Genomic DNA, 24,442 nt, shown 5'->3' on the forward strand with positions numbered 1-24,442 from the left:
GAGGCCAAAGCAGGCAGATCACTTGAGGTCAGGAGTTTGAGACCAGCCTGGCCAACATGGTGAAATTCTATCTCTACTAAAAATACGAAAATTAGCTGGGCATGGTGGTACACACCAATGGTCCCAGCTACTCAGGAGGCTGAGGCAAGGGAATTGCTTGAACCCGGGAGGCAGAGGTTGCAGTGACCCAAGACTGCGCCACTGCACTCCAGCCTGGGAGACAGAGGGAGGCTCTGTCTTAAAAAAAAAAAAAGGAAAGAAAATAAGCTTTCAGCAAGTATAGACACATATGCAAATAGGGTCATTATTTAATAATAACTTCTGGTAGTTTCAACACATATGTATGTAACACAGACAACTTTAGAATTCATTATTTATTTTATAAAATTTCACGAAACATATCTGAAACATTTATTCTGAGGATGTTATTCTTCAGAAGGAAGCTACATAAAGAAACTAAGACTGGTGGCCAAGAGTTGTGAAAGCACTCACGGAAAAAATTCTGAAATCCTAGCCAAAATATTTTACAAACTGTCTGATACAGTTTGGGTATCTGCCCCTTCAAATCTCATGCTGAAATGAGTGATCCCCCATGCTGGAGAGGGGCCTAATGGGGGAGGTGTTTGGGTCATGGGGGCAGATCCCTCAGGAATGGTTTGGTGCCCTCCTTGCAGTCACTAGTTCACATGAGATCTGGCTGTTAAAGAGTCTAGGACCTCCTTCCTCTGTCTCTTGCTCCCTCTCTTGCCATATGTGACTTGCCTGCTCTCCCTTCACCTTCTACCATGAGTAAAAGCTTCCTGAGGCCTCACCAGAAGCAGATGCCGGCACTATGCTTCTGTACAGTCTGCCAAACTATGAGCCAAATAAACTTCTCTTCTTATAAATTAGTCTCAGGTATTTCTTTAGAGCAACACAAAACATTAATACACTATCTCATGTTAGAATTGATATACTGCTAATTAAAAACCAGTAAAATCTGACTTCTAAGCTGGGTAAACTCAGAGTATTCCAAACAGAATGGAGTTTAAAAATAAATCATCCCTTATTAATTAGATGCCTTAAAATAAATAAGAATAGTATCTTTAAGAAAACAAGTAGTTTATATCCTGTAAGGTTCACTCACAATTTTCTTGGCAATGCAAAGTGGCTCACGCCTGTAATTCCAGCATTTTGGGAGGCTGAGGTGGATGAACTGCTTGAGCCCAGGAGTTCAAGACCAGCCTAGGCAATATGGCAAAATCTTGCCTCTAAAAAAATACAAAAATTAGCCTGGCATGGTAGTGCATGCCTGTAGTCCCAGCTACTTGGGAGGCTGAGGCTGAGGTGGGAGGATCGCTTGAGTCTCAAGAGGTTGAGGCTGCAGTGAGCCGTGATCCCTAGGCAACACCGTCTCCAAAAAAAAAAAAAAGGGGATGTTCTTTAAATTATTGTGGTACTTGGAACAGAGAACATATACTTGTTATGGATATAAAACAAACTTAGGAATATGAAGAAGTTCCTTAAAACATCACTTCTACAATAGAGTATAACAACAGGGTTGGTCCCTAAAACTAACACTAAAACTAATCATACTCAAATCTCTAAGCTAAAAGATGGCACTAAATTCTACCTAATATGTCAAACTACTGGGGATAAATTTTAAGGTGATACAAGATAACAATGCATACAATAAGAAAAGTGACAGATAAAATTCAATTTGAACATAATGTTATCTAGTTAACTACCAATAAACTTGTATCTCCACATACCATCTTTGACAGGTGGTAGCATAAATGCATCTTTATTAGCTTGTTCATTTTAGTATAGTGGGTTTCTGTAGAATGTGCTACCAAAATGATTACGGTATCTTTGTGAAGCTATTTTCCATATCTCAATCCCTGTTATGATACTACCCACCTAGTTTTGAAGAAACAAACGATCTATAACAGCTAGATCCACAGGCACTTGCAGGATTACAAATCCATGATGGCTATATGTAATCAAGAGTTTATAAGCAAATTCTAAGTATAGATACAGGTATGAGCCAAAGTCACGGCTGTCCTTTTTCTAAATAGCAGGCCATAACTGAGAAGCAAAAAACTTATCCATTAGTAGAAAGAACATAGTTTGCTAGCCAGAAGAAAGTATTATTGGATACCAGGACAGACTAACCCCCCAACCTAAATAAATAAATAAATAACTGAGTAAACCCATTTTGGATCAAGACAAATACAGGCCAACAAAAGGTGGTAAAAGAATGGTGTATTTAATCTCTTGGCTAGAGTATTTATGACAAGATAATGGCTTAAAGAAAAATCTAGTATTAACCATTTATATTTTTCCTGGAACTTCAGAAGCCTTTACTAAAATTACACTTTCAAATATAACATACAAACTACCAGTTTAAAAGAGGTGACACCTACCATGGCTAACTTCACTGGGCTTCTGAGAAATGTAAATGAGAGAGAACTATATTAGAAGAAGGTCATTTAGTTTTCTCCTGAGAATAAAAACTATCATATAGTTTTCCAACTATCATGGAAACCCATCTCCTTGTATATCCCCAGAGACAGAAGACTAGAAAAAAAAGGAACACAGTAATATAGGTCAGTGGATATGAAGTGTATGCTACCTCCAAGAAAGAAAAAATATTTAGTTTTGTCTCTCAACAATTTAGGGAATTAAAATTTTCCTTTAATGAACTAATTGAAGAAATATTTCAAAGTAGGCAGACAACAGACTTGTTAATCAGCAGGAAACAGAAGCACAAACAGAGTAAAAGTTTAGACTCAGGAATTTAGTAAATGGTTTTGTAACTCCAAAAGGTAGTACAAATAAAAAAGTTCACAACACAGGTAAATCTATGGACAGCTACTATAAGGCAGGAAGAAAGGAGTTTGATACTACTAGTCTGAGACAATTTTATGCTCCTGCCCTCTTGTAGTCTTTATACTGCTATAGAAATGCTCCACCTGAACAGAATCAGAATGCAGTCCATGGTTTTTAAAAACCAGTATTCCTCTACATCTCCCCCAAATTACAGACTCATTTTGTTGGATATGCCATCTAAACATTATGCCAATTTCATTTCCTATGAGCCTAGGTCTCTGAAACCAACCTTCAACAGGAGCCTTAAGTTACATGGGGTGAACATCCCTAAATCCAAAATCTGAAACTTTTTAAGCATCAAAATGACACCAAAAGTGGAAAATTCCAGACCTGACCTCATGTGACAGGTCAGAGTTAGAACTTTGTTTCATGCAAAAAATTATTTAAAATGCTGTATAGGTCCAGTGTGGTGGCTCATGCCTGCCATCCCAGCACTTTGGGAGGCTGAGGCAGATTGCTTGAGTCCAGGAATTTGAGACCAATCTGGGCAACATAGTGAAATCCCACCTATACCTCCTGCAAAATATACAAAAATTAGCTAGGCATGGTGGTACATTGCCTGTAGTCCCCAGCTACTTGGGACACTGAGGTGGGAGGATCACCAGAGCCCGGGAAGTTGAGGCTGCAGTGAGCCATGATCGCACCACTGCACTCCAGCCTAAGTGACAGAGATTCTGTCTCAAAAAAAAAAAAAAAAAAATGCAGTTTTGTATAAAATTACCCTCAGATTATGTGTTTAAGGTATATGTGAAACATACATAAATTTCATGTTTAGACTTGGCTCCCATCCCCAAGATAGCTCGTTATGTATATGTAAATATTTGAGGAAAAAAAAAGAAATCCAAAACACTTCTGGCACCAACCATTTCAAATAAGGGATATTCAACATATAGTTTATAACTAACCATTCAATTTTCTAACACTTTAAGGAGAATGGTTCCAGCCAGCCACAAATCTGTCCTCCCCTCTGTGGAAAGCAAATCATTTATGAAATTAAGTTGTATATGCCTGATACTGACCTCAGAAAACAAATGGACCATACAACTAATGGACTTTAGTTGGCTACCTCACTGAAATTATTTTTATGGTCTCACAAAGAGACACGTTCAAAAGATACTTTCTATCCTTCCCAAGAACAATGATCATGTCTGTTTTATGATATAGAACTTTGAGGCCTCAATCATTCATTTATTTGCGCATGGAACTGTAAGCAGATCTGTTTTCTAAGGAAGATTCTAGCCCTGAATCATAAAAAATATTCCTTAACCCATCTATATGCTGAGGTGAGTTGTCTATTTTGCATACCTATTTTGGTTAGGTTTCTTTATTTTTTTTTAACCCTATTCTCCCTGCTCAATTGATTATTCAAAGCATAAGAATCCCCTCCCACTCCCCAACTGCCTTAACTGGCAATGGCAATGAATAAATTTGCATTTCAAAGCAGGTATGACTTCAATTTCTTAGTGAACAGAAACCATAAAGGAATTTTGGAAAACACATTGATAGTCAACTTCAAGTAAGTAATAAAGAAATGTGCAGTCACTATCAATACAACTTTTTATTTAATATATCCAAAGACCTCTAAACACTAATGAGGTGACTTTTTACATGGTAATAAATCACTGTGTGGTAAGTAAGAACCTCCAAAGAAATAAATATAAGCTATGATGCATACAAAGACAATAGTAGTGGGATAAACTGACTGGCCTAATTCTTAAAGGATTCTAACTAATAATGTAGAAAACCACAAATTTAAGCTGAGAGAAGTCTCTTTCAAGAACTTTAACACTGGTATCTGGCAGCTCAGCTTTAGCATGTCAGCAGAGTCCTCCTCTTATAAAACCAGGAAATGAAGTGAATTTCAGATTTGTTGTTTTTCATTAACTGTGACTCATCCTGCATCCAGTATCCAGGAAGTATATATATAGTCATTAATCTAAATCAAACCTCTCTTGCCTCTTTGCTTAGATCTGGCAAACACCGACTCACCTTGACCCAAGTATGTCGGGAAGCACCACACAGGAGGACTGTGGAGCTTGAGACCTGAGGTATATAATTCCGCTTAGTTTCTAGAAACTGAAATGCTAAGTGTTTATAATTCTATAGAAGTGTTTATCCAATTCTTAGTAAGCCTTTGTTCAGTTTCTGAACTTTCTGCCTAGCCTTGAAAGTCACATAAGGAAACTGGCCTGTTCTGTAATCCTTTGAAAATTAGATGATGCTAAGAAACATCAAGAGTCCGTATGTCTTGGTAACTAGGTGTTATACTGGAACTAAGCAGTATAACACTTAGAGCTAAGCAGAAAAAGATACGCTGACTTGTGGAAAGTTCTAATAAAAAAATTAATGTTATGCTTTTTATAAGTGTATGATTATCTTTGATAAGATTACCCAAATTTACCTATAATGCCAGGACAAGCTATTATTCACATTGACTGTGACTGCTATTCTGATATATATATAGGAGAAGACAGCATGTGCTACACAGCTGAAATGCATTAAGTGAAGGAAAAAAGTGAAGGAAAAGTTCAAAGATGATTCTCTGTAGCCATCCTAGTTGGATGACAGAACAATTGCTTTACCATCTCAATGTATAACAAATATTTCCATTCCTTGATTGCTATGAAACTCACTTTCAAAACAAAGTTGTTCCTTAAAGGGAGAATGGTGGAGGGGAATGATTCAAACATTCAGTGTTCAAGCAAGAGGAGAAAATTATTGAGAGAGAAGAACGGCCATCGCCAAGTCAATGAACCAAGGATATTTTAAACAGAATTATCTGTAAACGAAAAAAAAAAGTTTTATGTACCCGGGATTGGGGACTGGACTACAACAGTCATAATTCAGGAGCATAAGAATCCAGTGCCTTTTAAAAATAGCTCATTTGCATTGAGGGGAGAGGTGAAAGAGGAAGGGATAACTTTAATCTGATTTATTGGAAAAACAAATTACTGTATGAACTTCAGACTATTTTACATTATGCGAAAGGTTAATTTGGTTTGAAAATCTATTTTTTTGGTACTTCTTGGCTTACTTGGAGATTATGTGTCTCCAAACTACATAAATAACATAAATATAACACCAATTATAGCTTCCCTTCTTTTCTCCAAGTCTTACAGCAAATTTATATAATCTTCAAATCAAAATGCTAAAAAGTTACTACAAATTCAAACTGCTTACCATGATACCACCATTTTGTTTTCTTTGGATTCTTGTTACATGTTCGCACATAAAAAGAATTATCTGGTGGTCGTCTCTGAAACAAAAAATAATTTAAATAGGTAAGTCGAAAAACAGAAAAACTAAGAGGGTGACAGTTTTAATAAAAGCTTAAGCAAAATTAACAGAATGCATAAAAAACATATATCTAAAAGAATAAAAACTATAAATATATTCCAGGAAATGTGTATGCTTAACACCTAAATTTAAAAAAGGAATAATAAGGGTGTTTGAGTGTGGTCCGTGTTAGGTTCCAGCCTGGCCAACATGGTGAAACCCAGTCTCTACTAAAAATACAAAAAAATTAGCTGGGCGTGGTGGTGCATGCCTATAATCCCAGCTACTTGGGAAGCTGAGGCAGGAGAATCGATCGAACCCAGGAGGCAGAGGTTGCAGTGAGCCGAGATCGTGCCATTGCACTCCAGCCTGGCAACAGAGTGAGACTCTTGTCTGAAAACCAACCAACCAAACAAAAAAATTAAATTAATTATAAGGGGAATTAAGAAGGACTGATGAGAAAAGGCAAATTCACATAATTTAACATAAATTCACATAATTTAAACATAGCCGGGAGTGGTGGTGGGCACCTGTAATCTCAGGTACTTGGGAGGCTGGGGCAGGACAATCGCTTGAACCCAGAAGGTGGAGGTTACAGTGAGCCGAGATGGTGCCACTGCACTCTAGCCTGGGTGACAGAGTAAGACTCCATCTCAAAAAATAAATAAACAATAAAACAAAACAAAGGGCCAGGCGCAGTGGCTCACACCTGTAATCCCAGCACTTTGGGAGGCCCAAGCGGGCAGATCACTAGGTCAGGAGATCGAGACCATCCTGGCTAACACGCTGAAACCCTGTCTCTACTAAAAATACAAAAAAAAAAAAAAAATTAACTGGGCGTGGTGGTGGGCGTTTGTAGTCCCAGCTAACTCAGGAGGCTGAGGCAGGAGAATGGCGTGCACCCGGGAGTCGGAGCTTGCAGTGAGCCGAGATTGCGTCACTGCACTCCAGCCTGGGCATCAGAACCAGACTCCATCTCAAAACAAACCAAAACAAAATCAAAAAAACAGAAAAGTCTACTAAACTAGATTTGTCTGGAGAAGTATAACAACGTACACACCTCCACAAAGAACTATATTTTTACTGTAATAGGATACCATCAAAGATAGACCAGAAGATTCAGTTTCTAAACAGTATTTAAGAGAAAAAATGGGAAAAATATATATTGGCATTTCTGCTGTAATTGGCCTTTCTGCTGAACATATGCCCTGACTAGAACAATATGAGAAATATATGGCAGCTCTGCAAGGGAGCTACCTCAGATAAAGCGATGCCAACAACACTGAAGATACATTATGGAAGACATTTTTCCTGAAATCTGTTGGATACTGACTAGAGAAAAGAAAATGTATACCCTCTACAAAGACTTGGAAACATCAAATTTATATTAAAGCTATATTAAAGTTTATAGACACTATGATAGCTATCTTTAAGTCTCCTTTATGCCTTTCAGAATCACTCCAATAACTTGATTATTTTCCTATCATTAAATATTTTATAGTGTATATACAGAATTTATTTTCAGACTTAAATCTGCTTAGTTAAGCTAATGAAAATGAGAGATTAAGGGAATCCTTTCCGCTACCTGAGGCTAATGAAAATAAGTGAATTTGGTATGACATCATTTAAGGAAAGTCTAACCAGAAAGCAATGGTGAGTAGGACTCTGTGATAGCAAGAAGGAAAACAGCTAGTCCATTTGGCATTTCTAAAACTCATATATGTAACTATTAGCCTAGTTGAGCCTCATAATGTTCTTATGTGTTAATATTAATAGTAATTTTATTTAACAAAAAGAAATATTAGAGCACAAGACATTTAAGGTATTTAAGTGTTCCAAGTTAATCTGTGCACACAATTTGAGAAAATTCCTAAAAAAATGAATATTACAAAATTAGATGCAAAAATGAATATTATAAAATTAGATGCCTGAGTACTTCAAGGAAGGGATAATTCTACAAAGTCAAATCTATGTTCATATGGAATTGGTATTACTAGAGCAAATAATTTCACAAACTCATTTTAGGTATGTATTGATTAGAACCCAAAAATCATCAGAAAAGTCTTCAAAAAATACATATTTAGAAAAAAGAAATACTCACTTCTATTTGCTTAAATCATTTATCTCCCTGACAAGTGATCAGGGAGATACAGTTCTTGGAAAAGAAACTATACAAAAGATGTCTTACAAAATTGTTTTAGGAATGGAATACAAACTGAAAAGTTTGAACAATGTAAGTATATTATAAAGGCATGCGAATAAAGTGAAATTTACTGAAAGGCCTGTGATCTCAGTATCAGAAATTATCTTTAATCCACTGCAATCTAATGGCATACTGGATTTAAATACCTTCAGTTTATGGAACCACTCCTGATTGTTTAAAAGGAAAATGGAATGAAAGAATTATGACTAAAATTCCAAACACCTAAGGTAAAATATTTTAATAGTAGTAGAATTAACAAAGTAAAGCCCATAGAACCATGTTCACTACAGCATAAAGTTTACCTGTTTTAATAGTAAAACGTGTAGGTAGGTATTTAAAATACTTTTCTTTTTTCTTTCTTTTTTTTTTTGAGACAGATTCTTGCTCTGTTACCCAGTTTGGAGTGCAGTGGCATGATATCAGCTTACTGCAACTTCAGCCTCCTGGGATTAAGCAAGTCTTGTGCATCAGCCTCCCAAGTAGCTGGGACTACAGGCATGCGCCATCACACCCTGCTAATTTTTCTATTTTTGGTAGACAGGGTTTAGCCATTTTGCCTAGGCTGGTCTCAAATTCCTGGCCTCAAGTGCTCCACCCCTCTAGGCCTCCTAGAGTGCTAGGATTACAGGCATGAGCCACTGCACCTGGCCTAAAACACTTTTTAAGGTTTCTTTGGAGCTAGATCCTCTCAATGCCAAAGCAAATTTTCCTCTTCATCTTTGTAACTTACCACTTAGCACAGCAAAAGTAGCACACACTGGGTACCTAGTAAATGTTTTTTGAATTTTATTGTATTTCATGGAAATCTTGATTTCCAGATTATCATCTTGATTAAACATATTATACAACTATTACAGTAAAAATATAGTTTATTACTGCTTTAAATGGAATAATTAGTCTTATACTAAGTATGCAAGAAACACTAGTAGCAGACAACTAGAATGTAAGGGGAATGGTGAGGGTTAGAGGAAGATGAAGGAAGTATACAGAATATAGTCATTCTCTAGTTTTTAATAATAAATCATTATACTGAAATGTAAAAATCTAGTCATGAGGCACATGCAAGACTATGTACAGATATCACTGACATTCATCTCTTAATAACTTTCTTACTAAATCCTGTCGTTACCATCTCACCTTTCTACAGTCTTTAAGCGTAACAGGAACACAGAAGGCCTTGTACCCACAAACTGCTTTGCCCTACACATAAAAGTTTAAAACGTGTCTGTGTGTTGGGGCTGGGTAAGAGGAGAAAATGTAACAGCAATAAGCAACAAATGAGTAAAACAAACAAACAAACAAAAAACAACAACAACAAAAAAAACAAAAAAAAACCAATTTAACCCATTATTTCACATGCTGTGGCTTAGAGTGCTTCAGATTCTAAATAACCTATCATTTAAAAATGAACTATTATCTTAAAAGTTCTCCAAATACTAGTTTACTAAAAATGACATTCAATTCAACTTGGAGAAAAGGGAAGAAAACTGTAAAACACAAAGAGCTCCCTAACCTCTGCCCTAGCTGTTTAAAACAGAATGCAAAAGGAAACCCTCATGGGGATTTAAGAGGGGTTTTAAAATGTAGAAATACATAAATGTTATGCTATACTAACCCTTTAGCAGGAATGACAAGAGGGTGAGAAGTGCACAGAGGATTCAGACACATTTAAAGGGTATCCTAAACTTACATATATTTTTTTAAAATTTATTTTATTATTATTTTTTTGAGATGGAGCCTCGCTCTGTTGCCCAGGCTGGAGTGTAGTGGGGTGATCTTGGCTCACTGCAATCTCCGCCTCTTGGGTTCAGGCGATTCTCCTACCTCAGTCTCCTGAGGAGATGGGATTACAGGCATACACCATCACACCCAGTTAATTTTTATATTTTTAGTACAGACAAAGTTTCACCATGTTGGCCACGTTTGTCTTGAACTCCTGACCGCAGGTGATTCACCCGCCTAGGCCTCCCAAAGTGCTGGGATTACAGGTGTTGAGCCACCATGCCCAGCCTACATTTTAAATTTAATAAGTGATTTTTTTCTTTCTGTTCCCCCCCCCCCCCCCATGTCCATTAGACATAGAATCTGTGGATTAATAAAGGAGAACAGGAAGAAACGTCCTGAAAATTCTACTGGTAAACTAGTCTTCCTCCTTCAACCTAATCATTAGGACAGGAAAGCTCTGGTTCCTGAAAAATTTCCTGAAACAGGTTGATAGGGTGGGAGCTGGCAGAAGGGAGAAGGAAGCTATGATGCACTTTTCTGAGGCTTTCCATTGTGAAATCTACAAAAAGAACTTCTTGTACACGTTTACCCTGTGCACACTTTTGGGAATAAAATCAGATTTAAGAACATACCGTACATTTCCTGTTTAAAAAAATATAAAACAGTAAATCTGGCTTCTACCCCATTCAACATGTAAAACTTCTATTTGGAATGAAAGATATCAAAATAACTTTTGAATTTATTACTAAACATGAAATTCCCCATAATTTTAAAATAAAAAGCATTAAGTCCTTCCTCTAAATAAAAAGAATTACGTATTAAAATTGTTTATCTACTTAAACTGAAAGAAGAGATATTATCTGGAATAATTCTGAAAAGTCCTACCTTTTCCTTGCAGCTGGAAAGCATGCTAATAATGCTAAGACAAACTGATTGGACTGAGAGCGCTGGGGACCAGTCTTCTGTTAGAATGGATAAACAGATATGACCATTGCTATAAACATGAGGATGAACAGGAATATTTTCACCAGTAAACATGACCTAAGAGAGAATAAAATTCCATTAAAACTCAAATATTCTCTATTACCAAAAACTAAAATATTCTCCATGTATAACAAGTATTGATTATAAAAAAAAACCAAAAACCCACCAAAATCAGTGCCAGGAACATGATAAACAACTGCTTATTTGTTTACTCTCATTAACTCAGTAAGTATTGGTTTCACTGAATGAATAACCACGTAGTAGGGAAAAGAAGCCACATTATTTTTTATTTTGGTTATTTTTGATAAATTATCCTTAAAAATTCTAAACTACTATGTATTTTTCACTAGTGAAAGACAACTACATTTATAAGAATGATTTTTCAGATTCTCTTCATTGCTCTCTGCATATAAAAATCAAGTATGTTAAAATTCCAAACAAAAATATTCAATTTTGGGAAAATATGAATGACAGGTGGTAGGAACACTCCTACTACTACTACCTGTTAACAATGTTAGCTCTAAGGTGCATGTGGCAAAGGGAAATGATTGTTATACATTCCACCTTGTCTAAACTTACACATCCATTATGATGGGCACAAGTTACTAGCTGTTAATCAGTAAATACCTACGTGCCTAGATGAAAAATACAAAAGTTGACCAAGTCTCCCAATCTGCAGTTCTACTCTCCTTTTCTTTTTACTCAATTCTTCTAACACTACTTTTCCTTTCTCTATCTTGTCTCAGCGATGTTTTGAATGGTAATAAATCTATTATTTCATTCCTTTGCTCTAATAATTCAACAAATATCTTACAGTAGTTTTTCTTAAACTTATTTACCTAAGCAAATAGGCAGGAGAATAAATTCATGTATCCTGAGGAATCTGTAAGCATAGTCCAAAGTTGCTCAGGAAAGCAGACGTCTTATGTTTACACTGTGTACTGTATTTATTCTGCAGGTTAGCAGTAATTCTTAATTCCTGACCTTGCCAAAAAAAAACAAAAAACAAAAAAACAAAACAAAAAAAAACCACATAGCTGGAATATCTGCTTAAAAATACAAATTCCAGTGTCCTACTTTCACAGATTCTGATTTAGTAAGTATAATGAGATTTTTATATAATAAAAATATAAACCAATATTTCCTAAATCAGATTTACAGTATCTCTCTCAGCCCTGCAAAACACCTCATACCAAGTACAGCAGAATATCAGTAAGGAGAAATCTTACCTTAAGTTGTAGCAGAAACAATAAGAGATATACAATATTGCTTTAGGCATACCCTTTTTTCTCTTTATAGAGCAGAAAAAAGAACCAGTGAGGTAAATATGAATAGAATAAGGTATACTATAGTTTAATATGGAATATGTTATATAGGAAATTACCATAAGCTAAGGTTTTATATATATTTTCAATATCTAGCTATGAATCTGATTTTGTTACAATTTTACAAAGATTTACATGTTAATAAAGCAGTCTTTCATATGAGTAGGAGTCTTCTAATGTTTCAGATATATCAACCTATGGGACATATTTCCTTGACTAAGACTAGATAAGACAGCAAAAAGCATTTTTTTCCCCAAAGGAACGATTTTCCATACTTGCATGTATTTCTTTTCTTTAAATTCTGGACATCAACCCTCCATTCCCACTAATTAAAAAAAAAGCTAAAAAACAAAAGTAACGTCTCAAAATAAGAGAAATCAAGTCACTTACCCTACCTAACAGCAGAAGACTCCCTGAAAGGACTTTGACTTTGTAATGGCTATGCTCTAAGCATGCCATTTATCTCAATTACATCTATCGGTGCTAGTACCCTCTTAATTACTTTTTGCTAAAAAAAAATTGTTCTGTAAAAAAAAAAAACAACGCTTAAATGGTCTTATAGTTCCACACTGGAGCCTGTCCACAAGTGTTTTTTAGTGAAATTTTATTTTTAATAAATATGAACTATAGTTTATTACATCATATGCATCTGATATTCCCATGTGTTGTAGATGTACAGAATGGGAGTTAACAAATCTTACGGACATATGCCTTGGGGTATTCATTTTGCCATAAAAAGCCATTTGATAAGTAGGATATTTTCATTAAAACACAAGCAATACCCAAGAGTTTCTTCTTTGGCCACGATTATTTTTTTTAAAGATATTTTTCGGTGTGGCTCATGCCTGTAATCCCAGCACTTTGGGAGGCCGAGGTGGGTGGATCACCTGAGGTCAGGAGTTTGAGACCAGCCTGGCCAACATGGCGAAACCCCGTCTCTACTAAAAAATACAAAAAACTAGCTGGGAGTGGTGGCACGCGCTTGTCATCCCAGCTATTTGGGAGGCTGAGGCAGGAGAATCCCTTGAACCTGGGAGGCAGAGGTGACAGTGAACTGAAATCACACCATTGCACTCCAGCCTGGGTGATAAGAGCGAAACTCCATCTTCAAAAAAAAAAAAAAAAGATATTTTTCCCAGTAAGGTCTCTATCAAGAAGTCAAGAAGAATAGTGATCTGAAAGTGCCAAAAAAACAAAAAACTAAAAACTGTCAAATTATCTTCTTTGGCAAAACTGAATCACCAACCTTTAAAGAAAATAGCAACACGAAGGCTACCACACCATGTTTCACCCAGCCAATTCAGTGCACAAGGAAAGTCGTATTTTTGCTGAAGAGAAATGTTTATAAACTAAATCACTTGGCCTGAGAGCCAGTAAGTAGGCATGAACCAAAAGGAACTCAGGAGAAAAGAGAAAGAAAAGTGATGAGTAGCCGTAGAAAACACCTACAGCAGATGCAGCAGACATTCTGTTAGAACCAGTAATGAAGACAGAAACAACTGTGAACGTAGAAGGGGAATGAGATAAAAATAATTCAGATCTCAATAACCTTTAAATAAAACAGCAGGGGCTTTTTAACATACTGCATGCAGGGCAAATGCAGCAACCCTAAAACTTTTAGCAACCAAAACCAGGGGAATTAATTATTTGCATATTACCTATTACCTATTAGATAATAGGTAACCCCTAGGACCTAACCTGCCAGATACAGAATTTTAGAAGTTTGTCTAAACATAGAAAGGGTGAATTTACATGCCAGAGGTGAATTTCTGAAATAAAAGGAAATTTTTTTTCAATAGTTCATTCATACAAGGGACAAATAAGCACAGTTTCCACAGACTTTTTGATTGTTTTGTTTTTTCCCCCCAGACAGAGTTTTGCTCTTGTTGCCCAGGCTGGAGTGCAATGGTACGACCTTGGCTCACTGCAACCCCCACCTCCCAGGTTCAAGTGATTCTCCTGCCTCAGCCTCTCCAGTAGCTGGCATTACAGGTGCCTGCCACCACACCCAGCTAATTTTTTGTATTTTTAGTAGAGATGGGGTTTCACCACGTTGATCAAGCTGGTCTCGAACTCCTGAACTCAGGTGATCCACCCAGCTCAGCCTCCCAAAGTGCTGGGGTTACAGGCATGAGTAACTGCACCTGGCACCACAGATGGTTTTAATGTAAACTTTGCTAATCTGGTTCTCTGCATGGGGAGAGTAACCAAGGCAGAATTTCTTCGAATGCATATTGTTAGTCATCCTCATTTATTTAATAGTCACTACAAGCCAAAGGAGAAAGTGAACATTTCAGTTTTTTAATGCAGTCAAGTAGTTTCTACAAACAAGAAATTATTAAACTGTTTCTAAAGTTCAAAAAAAACTTTTTGGAGTCTCAAGTAGCTGATAAAAACTAACTAGAACTGATGTGACAAAACAACTGAACACAATAAATTTGAAATCATAGGAACTTTGCGAATTTATTCAAAGCAGTCATATGAACAGCCAACAACGGAGACCACAGACATTCCTCGCTGCATAAATTACACTAAGTAAAATGGAATTACAGATTTTTAAGGAACTATCTGATGGAAATACAGTTTTACAAAAGGATCTTAGACCTAACGTATATGACTCAAGTTTGAAGTTCTGAATGCATCAGAAACAGTCTTTTTTTTGAGACGGAGTCTCGCACTGTTGCCCAGGCTGGAGTGCAATGGCACCATCTCTGCTCACTGCAAGCTCTGCCTCCTGGGTTCACACGATTCTCCTGCCTCAGCCTTCCATAGTAGCTGGGATTACAGGCATACACCACCACGCCTGGCTAATTTTTTGTATTTTTAGTAGAGATGGGGTTTCACTATATGTTGGCCAGACTGGTCTCAAACTCATGACCTCGTGATCCGCCCACCTCAGCCTCCCAGAGTGCTGGGATTACAGGTGTGAGCCACTGCACCTGGACTAGAAGCAGTTTTTAATTATTACTACATTTCCAAACTTCTCCCGAGCAGTACGGTTTATTCAAAAGTAAGTGAGAGCTAAGAGAGAAATAAATGTGCTCAGGGTATGTATCATTTTGGAGATAAGTATGTTTATCCCACAACCAACCTAAAATTTTAAGCAGGCCAATCTCTGGGTAACTTTTGGGTACTGTGAATGTAGTGCCTTTCATAAAACTACTAAAATCTAAACTGAAAGCCACCATAGCGATAAAAATCAAAAATAAGAATGAACAGGGGCTGGGGATGGTGACTCGTACCTGTAATCCTGCACTTTGGGAGGTCAATGTAGGAGGATCACTTGAGCCCTGGAGTTCAAGACCAGCCTGGGCAACAAAGCAAGATCCCATCCCTAAAAAAAAAAAAAATAGTAACTAGCCGCATGTGGTGGCATGCTACTGTGTAGTCCCAACTACTCAGGAGGCTAAGGTGAGAGGACTGTTTGAGCCAGGAGTCTGAGGTTGCAGTTGAGTTATGATAGCCTATGGCACTTCAGCCTGAGCAACAGTGAGACCCTGTCTTGAACAACAACAACAAAAAAAACCCGCTCAAATTTGGTGTAGTCGGAGAAATAGCTCAATATTATAGTTACCAATATTTACAATGACTTAATAAAAATCAATAATTGAAAGTAGACTTATAATTGTACACTTCTATATAAAATAACTGTACACTTCTACAGAAAATACAGTTTACCAAAAATCTCTGTATTATTGCTAAGAACAAAACAAAGGATGGATATCAGGTAACTTTCTAATATGAAATTCAAGAATTTTCAAACATCAAGCCCAATACTGAAAGACCTTATGGTACTGAGATCTTACCACAAAGGAGGCACCCTACTGTTCAGACTAGAGGTGGAGAGGTAGTTAGAAAGTCAATCACCTAATATGGTGTCAAGCTAGGTCGAAACACAGTATATACAAATGAGCAGTAAAAAACAGAATATAATTATAAAAGCCAATTTACGATATGGACACCAAGGTTTTTCCAGGGACAGTATGAGGAAAATATGTTCTCTGATTACAATTATTATAAGATAGTACTTAATGCAGACGATGGTACTTAATGTGTAACTACATAAACTGAAAGTACAAGCAATCAGTTTACTGTTGTAATGGAAACTAAATCAGATATTTATACATAACATATAGGTAGTCTACCATAAATGGTATTTGACAAAAATGACTGGAGATTGGAATCTCAGCATAGCTTTCAATTCAATTCTCTCTTTTTAGTCCTCTCATATATACCAGCAAGCATCCATAAGTGTTCCCTGATATTCTATAATAACCAGCGTCATGCAGCTATAGTGCAAACACAAAATTATTGGACACACGAAACTAAACTTGGATTGCCTTGGATGGTAATCATTCTCTTCCCTTTATATTCTACGTTCTTTTAGCCTACTAATCTAATCCTCTATCTTCCTTCTCCATGACCCCCCAGGCTTCAGTGAATAGGGTTCACTGTTCACCTTCTTGTCAGGTGTCCAAGATGCTTGACAATTTAAGGCAATAAAAATTGTTATTCAAAGACTTTGGAAAGCTTGAACATCACCCTATGAAAACCATGGAAAACCAGTCCAGGAAAAAAAGACAAGATGAGGACATCATGAAGATAGGTTCTGGATCTCTGCAATGAATGAGTTTTGAGCAACAGAAAAGGGTCTGTGGTAAGGAGGCATGAATAGGAGTGGGGAATGAGGATGAAGAGGAAGGCAATTACTCTTTTGCCTCAGTACTTCTAAAGCTTTATAATCAAGACAACTGTACTTTCAGCACCACTCTTAGCAACAAAATGGCTTCAAATCAAAGAGACACTGTCCCCTTCCCTCTCTTCCCTCTAAAATAAACATTTTCCCTATTTCTAAAATACTGAAGACGTTTTCATCAAAAATTAGCTAAAAATCTCTAAAACAAGGCCGGGTGTGGAGTCTCAAGCCTGTAATCCCAGCAGTTTGCGAGGCCAAGGCGGGTGGATAACCTGAGGTCAGGAGTTTGGGACCAGCCTGGCCAAAATGGTGAAATCCTGTCTTTACTAAAAACTACAAAAAAATTAGCTGAGCATGGTGGTGGGCACCTGTGATCTCAAGGACTCAGGAGACTGAGGCAGGAGAATCGCTTGAACCTGAGAGGCGAAGGTTGCAGTGAGCTGAGATCACGCCATTGCACTCCAGCCTGAGCAACAAGAGCAAAACTTCATCTCAAAAAAAAAAAAAAAAAAAAAAAATCTCAAAAATAACAACCCTGTACAACTGGGACATTTAAAGGTAGTATAAAGCCAGGCACAGTGGCTCATGCCTGTCATCCCAGCACTTTGGGAGGCCAAGGCGGGTGGATCACCTGAGGTTAGGAGTTCCAGACCAGCCTGGCCAACATGGCAAAACCTCGTCTCTACTAAAAACACAAAAATGAGCTGGGCGTGTGTGCACCTGTAATCCCAGCTACTCTGGAGGCTGAGGCAGGAGAAATGTTTGAACCCGGGAGGCAGAGGTTGCAGTGAGCCAAGATCGCGCCACTGCACTCCAGCCTGGGCAATGGAGTGAGACTCTGTCTCAATAAAAAATAAATAAAAGTGGCCGGGCATGGTGGCTCACGCCTATAATCTCAGCACTTTGGGAGGCTGAGGTGGGCAGATTACAAGGTCAGGAGTTCGAGACCAGCCTGGCCAACACGGTGAAACTCCATTTCTACTAAAGATACAAAAAAAAAAAAAATTAGCTGGGCGTGGTGGCGCACACCTGTAATCCCAGCTACTGGCAGAATTGCTTGAATTTGGAAGGCAGAGGCTGTGATAAGCCAAGATCGTGCCACTGCACTGAAGCCTGGGTGACAGGGCGAGACTCCATCTCAATAATAATAATAATAATAATAAATAAATGTAATACAGATGTATTTCAGATTTGTTTCACTCAAATAGAATGCTTTAACAGAGAAAAGGGGTACAAATACTGGATATGTAAAGGAATGGAAGAACTTTCTCTTGGATGTAGAAACGAAAAGTAGTAAGAGTCAAGAAACTAAGCCTGAGGACTTCAGAGATTTTTTTTGTTTTGTTTGGAAATGGAGTCTCCCTCTGTCGCCAGGCTGGAATGCAGTGGCACGATCTTGGCTCACTGCAACCTCCACTTTCCAGGTTCAAGCAGTTCTCCTGCCTCAGGATATCGAATAGCTGGGACTACAGGTGCACACCACCATGCCCAGCTAATTTTTGCATTTTTAGTATGGGTTTCACTATGTTGACCAGGCTGGTGTCCAACTTCTGACCTCAAGTGACCTGCCTTGGCCTCCCAAAGTGCTGGGATTATAAGCATGAGCCACCATGCCCAGTTGTGGACTTTAGAGTTTTGATGGAGATGGGCCATCCCTCTTAATACCTATGATAGAAATGTCAAGCTTCTTTCACACTGTAAGATCCTTTTTGATGAGCCCCAAAATAACCTTCCTCTCTCATCTCCTGCTGTAATCCCCCATATATCGACACATAAAACTACAAGAGCCTATCCTCACAAATGTGAGGAGGCCAAGTCCTTTCACACCTTGCCCTATACTTTTCACATAAACTCTTTTTGTCCTTTAAGACCCAGTTTTACCAGTTCAAATAAGTTTTTCTTTGCCCCCTTAGAGTATTCTAAATTGGTTGCTTTCCCTTTTGCTCCCAAAGCATACAATTCACATTTCAGTTAATTGTCTGTACAGATGCATATGCCAAAAATCATGGAGTCTTCCTTGACTCCTCCTTCAGTCATACTCCAAATTAATCCATTAGTAAATCCTGTTGATTCAACCTTTAAAACAGGTTCAAAACATGACCACCTTCCAAAACGTCCACTGCTACCCTTCTGGTGCAAGTCACCATCATCTCTCACCTGGGTTACTTTAATGGCCTATCTGATCTCCTTGCACCTTTATGCCCTGAACAGTTTATATGACATACAACAGCCAGACTGTTCCTTTTAACCTTAAATAGGACTACATCGTTCCTCTGCTCAAAACCTTCCAAAGGCTTCCCCATCTCACTAAAAGTCAAAATTCTTACAATGGGCTATAAATGTCCTATACAATCCGTGATGACCCCGCCAGCCCAAATGATCTTTCTGACTAATACAGTTTGGATATTTGTCCCCTCCAAATCTCATGTTGAAATGTAACCCCCAATGTTGGAGGTGGGGCCTGGTGGGAGGTGTTTGGGTCACTCGGGGTGGGTGCTCTCATGAATGGCCTGATGATGTCCTCAACAGTGAATGAGTTCTCGTGAGATCTGGTTGTTTGAAAATGTGTGGCACCTTGCCACTGACTCTTGCTCCCACTCTCGCCATGTGAGACACCTGCTCCCTCTTCACCTTCTGCCATGACAGTAAGTGTCTTGAGGCCATCACCAGAAGCAGATGGTGGCACTATGCTTCTTGTACAGCCTGCAGAAATGTGAACCAATTTAACCTCTTTTTTTTATAAATTACCCAGCATCAGGTATTTCTTTATGGCAGTGCAAAAATGGCCTAATACACTGACCTCGGCCTTACACTCCCCTTCCTGTTTATACAACACTCCAGGGACCTGTCCTGCATATTCCAGATTTAGAGCCTTTGCATTTTGTCTTCACCTGTTCTTTCTCTCAACTCTTTCAAATGGTTTACTCCTGTACATCTTTCAGATCTCTTCTCCAATGTCACCTGCTCAGTGAAATCTTTCCCAACGACTCTGTTCAGTATTTCACCACCCTTGTCTCCCCTTCTATACTCTTTCCCCACCATCTTCCATACTATATGTATTTTACTCATTGCTTACTGTCTCTCCCCACAAGAACGCAAACTCCATGTAAGCAGGATTGTTGCTGCTGTTGCAGTTTTGGTCCTCATTGAATTACCAGCATCCAGCACAGTGTTTGTCCCATGATACATCCTCAAGAAATATGGAATGAGTATTTACCTATCCAAATACTAAACAGATTATAAACTGTTTAAAGGCAGGCCCAATGCCTTTTAAATCTCTGTACTCTCTCCCCTCTCTCAAGAAACAGTACTTGATACACAATACATGCCCAATACATGTTGAATTAACCAACCATTTACCTGTATCCTAGCATAAGAAAACAGAATATGTATACAGAAAGATACTTTGTGTATGGCTGACAGTAAATGTACATTAGTGGCAAGCAGTGATGAAAAGATGCCTCATCTCTGTTTCCATATTAACTGACAAATTGTTTGTTGTTATTCTTTCTTTTAAGGCAAATGACTGAGCCAAACATATTTGAGATAGATAATTTTTTCATTATAAGGCAGGACACAACATGAGACATAAAATATATCTGGTAGGAGGAAAAACACAACAAACCATAATGATGTGTAACAGTCTTATCGATCTCATTTAAAGGTACAAAAGCAATAATTTCACAATGAGATTGATCTATTCTAGAAGTATTTTCCAAATTCTACTTTTGTAACTAGTGATAAACTCAGTACTGCTCATTGCATGGAAAGATGAAAGACTTCTTTTTCTTTCTTTCTTTCTTTTTTTTTTGAGACGGAGTCTCGCTCTGTCACCCAGGCTGGAGTGCAGTGGCCGGATCTCAGCTCACTGCAAGCTCCGCCTCCTGGGTTCACACCATTCTCCTGCCTCAGCCTGCCAGGTAGCTGGGACTACAGGCGCCGCCACCTCGCCCGGCTAGTTTTTTGTAGTTTTTAGTAGAGACGGGGTTTCACCGTGTTAGCCAGGATGGTCTCGATCTCCTGACCTCACGATCCGCCCGTCTCAGCCTCCCAAAGTGCTAGGATTACAGGCTTGAGCCACCACGCCCGGCCCTTTCTTTCTTTCTTTCTTTTTTTTTTTTTTTTTTGAGACGGAGTCTCGCTCTGTCGCCCGGGCTGGAGTGCAGTGGCCGGATCTCAGCTCACTGCAAGCTCCGCCTCCCGGGTTTACGCCATTCTCCTGCCTCAGCCTCCCGAGTAGCTGGGACTACAGGCGCCGCCACCTCGCCTGGCTAGATTTTTGTATTTTTTAGTAGAGACGGGGTTTCACCGTGTTAGCCAGGATGGTCTCGATCTCCTGACCTCGTGATCCGCCCGTCTCGGCCTCCCAAAGTGCTGGGATTACAGGCTTGAGCCACCGCGCCCGGCCCCTTTCTTTCTTTTTTTTAGAGATGGGGTTGCCCTACGTTGCCCAGGCTGGTCTCAAACAGCAGGTGGCTGAAGTGATCTACCTGCCTTGGCCTTTCAAAGTGCCTAGATTACAGGCATGAGTACCATGCCCAGTCAGAAAGATGAAAGACTAATTTATCTAACAAGTGCTAATGCTACAGAGTTTCATCAAATAAAATTTTGGGGGAATTTTACTGCCCTAGAGGACTGGTTCCAGCCACTTTCCCAGCGCAGTGGATCTCTGGAAAGTTTCAGTTATTGGAAAAATCTTGAAGTCTATAAGCCCATCAAACATTGATGTTTGACCCCTTATAATTATGTTAAAACTATATAGATTATGTATAAATACCTTTTAAAAAATTTTGAATTATTACTGGCCTAAGAGTAGTGCTGCCATTTTCCCAATCAATGGATATTAGAATATACAACCTCTATGCCATGTGAGGGGCTACAGAATTAACTGATATTAAAAAGGAATCCTCACTGGGCGTGCCTATGATACCAGTATTCTGACAGGCCGAGGCGGGCGGATCACTTGAGGACAGGAGTTCAAGACCGGGTGGACCAACATGGCGAAACCTTGTCTCTACTACCAAAAATACAAAAAAAATTAGCCGGGCATGGTGGTGCATACCTGTAGTTGCAGATACTCGGAGTGGCTGAGGTGGGAGGACGGTTTAAGCCCAGGAAGCAGAGGTTGCAGTGAGCAGAGATAGCACCACTGCACTCCAGCCTGGCCAACAGAGAGAGACTCTATCTCAAAAAAATAAAAACAAACAAACAAAAAAACAAAATAAAAAACCAAGCTAGGCATGGTGGCACATGGCTGTGTCCCTGCTACTCTGGAGGCTGAGGTGGAAGGATCATTTGAGTCCAGGAGTTGGAGGCTGCAGTGAGCTATGATTACACCACAGCACAGGCAGATAACAGAGGGAGACTCTGTCTCTGCCCCACCCACCCCACCAAAAAGTAAATTAAAAAAGGAATCCTTATATTTCAAAAAGAGTGAGAATAACTGGCTTAGAGCTTTCAAAGGTATCATTCATTCCACATATAATCTTTCACTTTCAGAGAGAAAATTACTACATAGATAAATAGGCATTTTTTCCCATACTGGTACTCTCATCTAATTGGCAGTATGGCAAAGGAGGAAAGGAAAGACTTGGGTTTGGGTCTTGATTGTTCTATAAACTAGGTATTAAAACATGAACAAGGCACTTCACTTCTACAAGTTTCAATTTCTTCACATATAAAATGAGGATGAATCTACCTCCCCTAACCACTTCATTAAAAGATGTTAGAAGACAAAATCAGAATGGAAGTTAAATTATGAAGTACTATAGAAATATTACCATAAAGAATGCATGCAGGTGCAGAAAAAGTCAAGTTTGGATGTGACTACACAGGGACTTGAATGCCAGGCTAAAAACTAGATTCCATAGGAAATAAACATTAAGAGGTTTTACTGTGAGGAGGTGGGGAATTCTGGGGATGGTGGAGTGAGACTGTGTGTGTGTATATGGGGGGGGGGGTGGAGTGGGGTGTGTCTGTGTGTGTGTTGTGTGTGTGTGCATGTGCATGTGTGTGGTATGTAACCAAAGAGATAACTGTGCCTTCAAAGAAATCTAATGGCACCGTGAAAGGATGCATAGGAATCCAAAGAACTAAAAGTTACTGTAATGGTTCAATTAAAAGATAAAAACCTGGACTAGGCCAGGCATGGTGGCTCACACATGTAATCCCAGCACTTTGGGAGGCCAAGGAGGTGGGCTGATCACTTGAGCCCAGGAGCTTGAGACTAGTCTGGGCAACATGGCAAGACCCCATCTCTACAAAAAATATAAAAATTAGCTGGGTGTGGTGGCATGCACCTGTACTCCCAGCTGCTTGGGAAGCTGATATGGGAGGATCACTTAAACCCAGGTGGCAGCGGTTGCAGTGAGCCAAGACTGCACCACTGCACTCCAACCTGGGTGACAAAGTGAGACTCTGTCTCAAAAACAACAAAACAAAAACAAACAAACAAAAAACCACACTATAGCACTGACATTAAGAAAAGAGTGGGCTACTTTTCAAATGTAGGAAGGAGGGGTGTGGAAAAGAGAAAAACTGAACACAAGATAGATAGGTGGACAGTAACCCAGGATAAAGAAAAACAAAATGTGCTTCGTTATTGGAAAGGTCAAATTTAGTTGTGTTAAATTTGAGATGTCTGGAGGTACTCAAGTATTTCAACAACGGTATGAAATTAAGCCTTAAAAAAAGAGATGTTCCCAGAGCTGTAGATCTGAGTTAGCTGCTTAAGGTGACTGAAGGTGAAAGAAGAGTGAGAAGAGTAACACAGTGCTGAATAAAGAACCTGGATAACACCAATGTTAGAGGAGCAGGCAGAAATAAAACCAGGGAAGGAGGATAAAATGAATTTGAAGTAGGATGATAGGGAGAATTTATAACAAATGCTGTAACTTACAGAAATATTAAAGAAGAAATTCAACATAATGTTTAAGTTTGATATTTGATTTAGAATTCAATATTAAGGAAAGAGTTTAGAGAAAACGTTTTTGACTTGGTTTCATGCTTACAGAAATACTATTTTCCTCTGGTGAAAAATTGGTAAGTTCCCAGAGTAAGCCCTCCCCCAATATCTCCCTAGTCAAAAGCTTCTGAGTTGGTGTGAAATATTCTTCCTTCCCATACCATCAATGAACTTAGATGAATGTAGACAAATAGGCTGATCGATGAAAACAGACTGAGATCCAGTTGTCTCCACACATTTATAGTCAGAAATGCTGCTGACCAGCCAGAAAACAACAAAAGTGATGACAATCTTCTGGAGAGAAAATATTTGTTTTGACTTTTTATTACAGTCTACAAATGCTTACTATAGACATCTAGAGGTGGTCACAATAGCACAATCCCTTTCACTTTAATTTT

The 24,442-nt window shown here is 38.6% G+C and overlaps 1 protein-coding gene across 3 annotated transcripts in view; it reads right to left on the minus strand.

Annotated features, from left to right (window-relative positions):
- The window catches only part of UBE2W (ubiquitin conjugating enzyme E2 W), an 83,697-nt gene that overhangs the window by 14,555 nt on the left and 44,700 nt on the right, over window positions 1–24,442 (minus strand). For all 3 annotated transcript variants that reach the window (XM_010365988.2, XM_010365989.2, XM_030937280.1), the window contains 2 exons: window positions 10,961–11,116; window positions 6,052–6,127 (listed from right to left, as the gene is read on the minus strand). In XM_010365988.2, the coding sequence (XP_010364290.2) occupies window positions 6,052–6,127; window positions 10,961–11,116 (232 nt within the window). The remainder of the gene's footprint in view (window positions 1–6,051; window positions 6,128–10,960; window positions 11,117–24,442) is intronic.

The sequence above is a fragment of the Rhinopithecus roxellana genome, chromosome 9, assembly GCF_007565055.1.
Source record: "Rhinopithecus roxellana isolate Shanxi Qingling chromosome 9, ASM756505v1, whole genome shotgun sequence".
Classification (NCBI taxonomy): Eukaryota; Metazoa; Chordata; class Mammalia; order Primates; family Cercopithecidae; genus Rhinopithecus; species Rhinopithecus roxellana.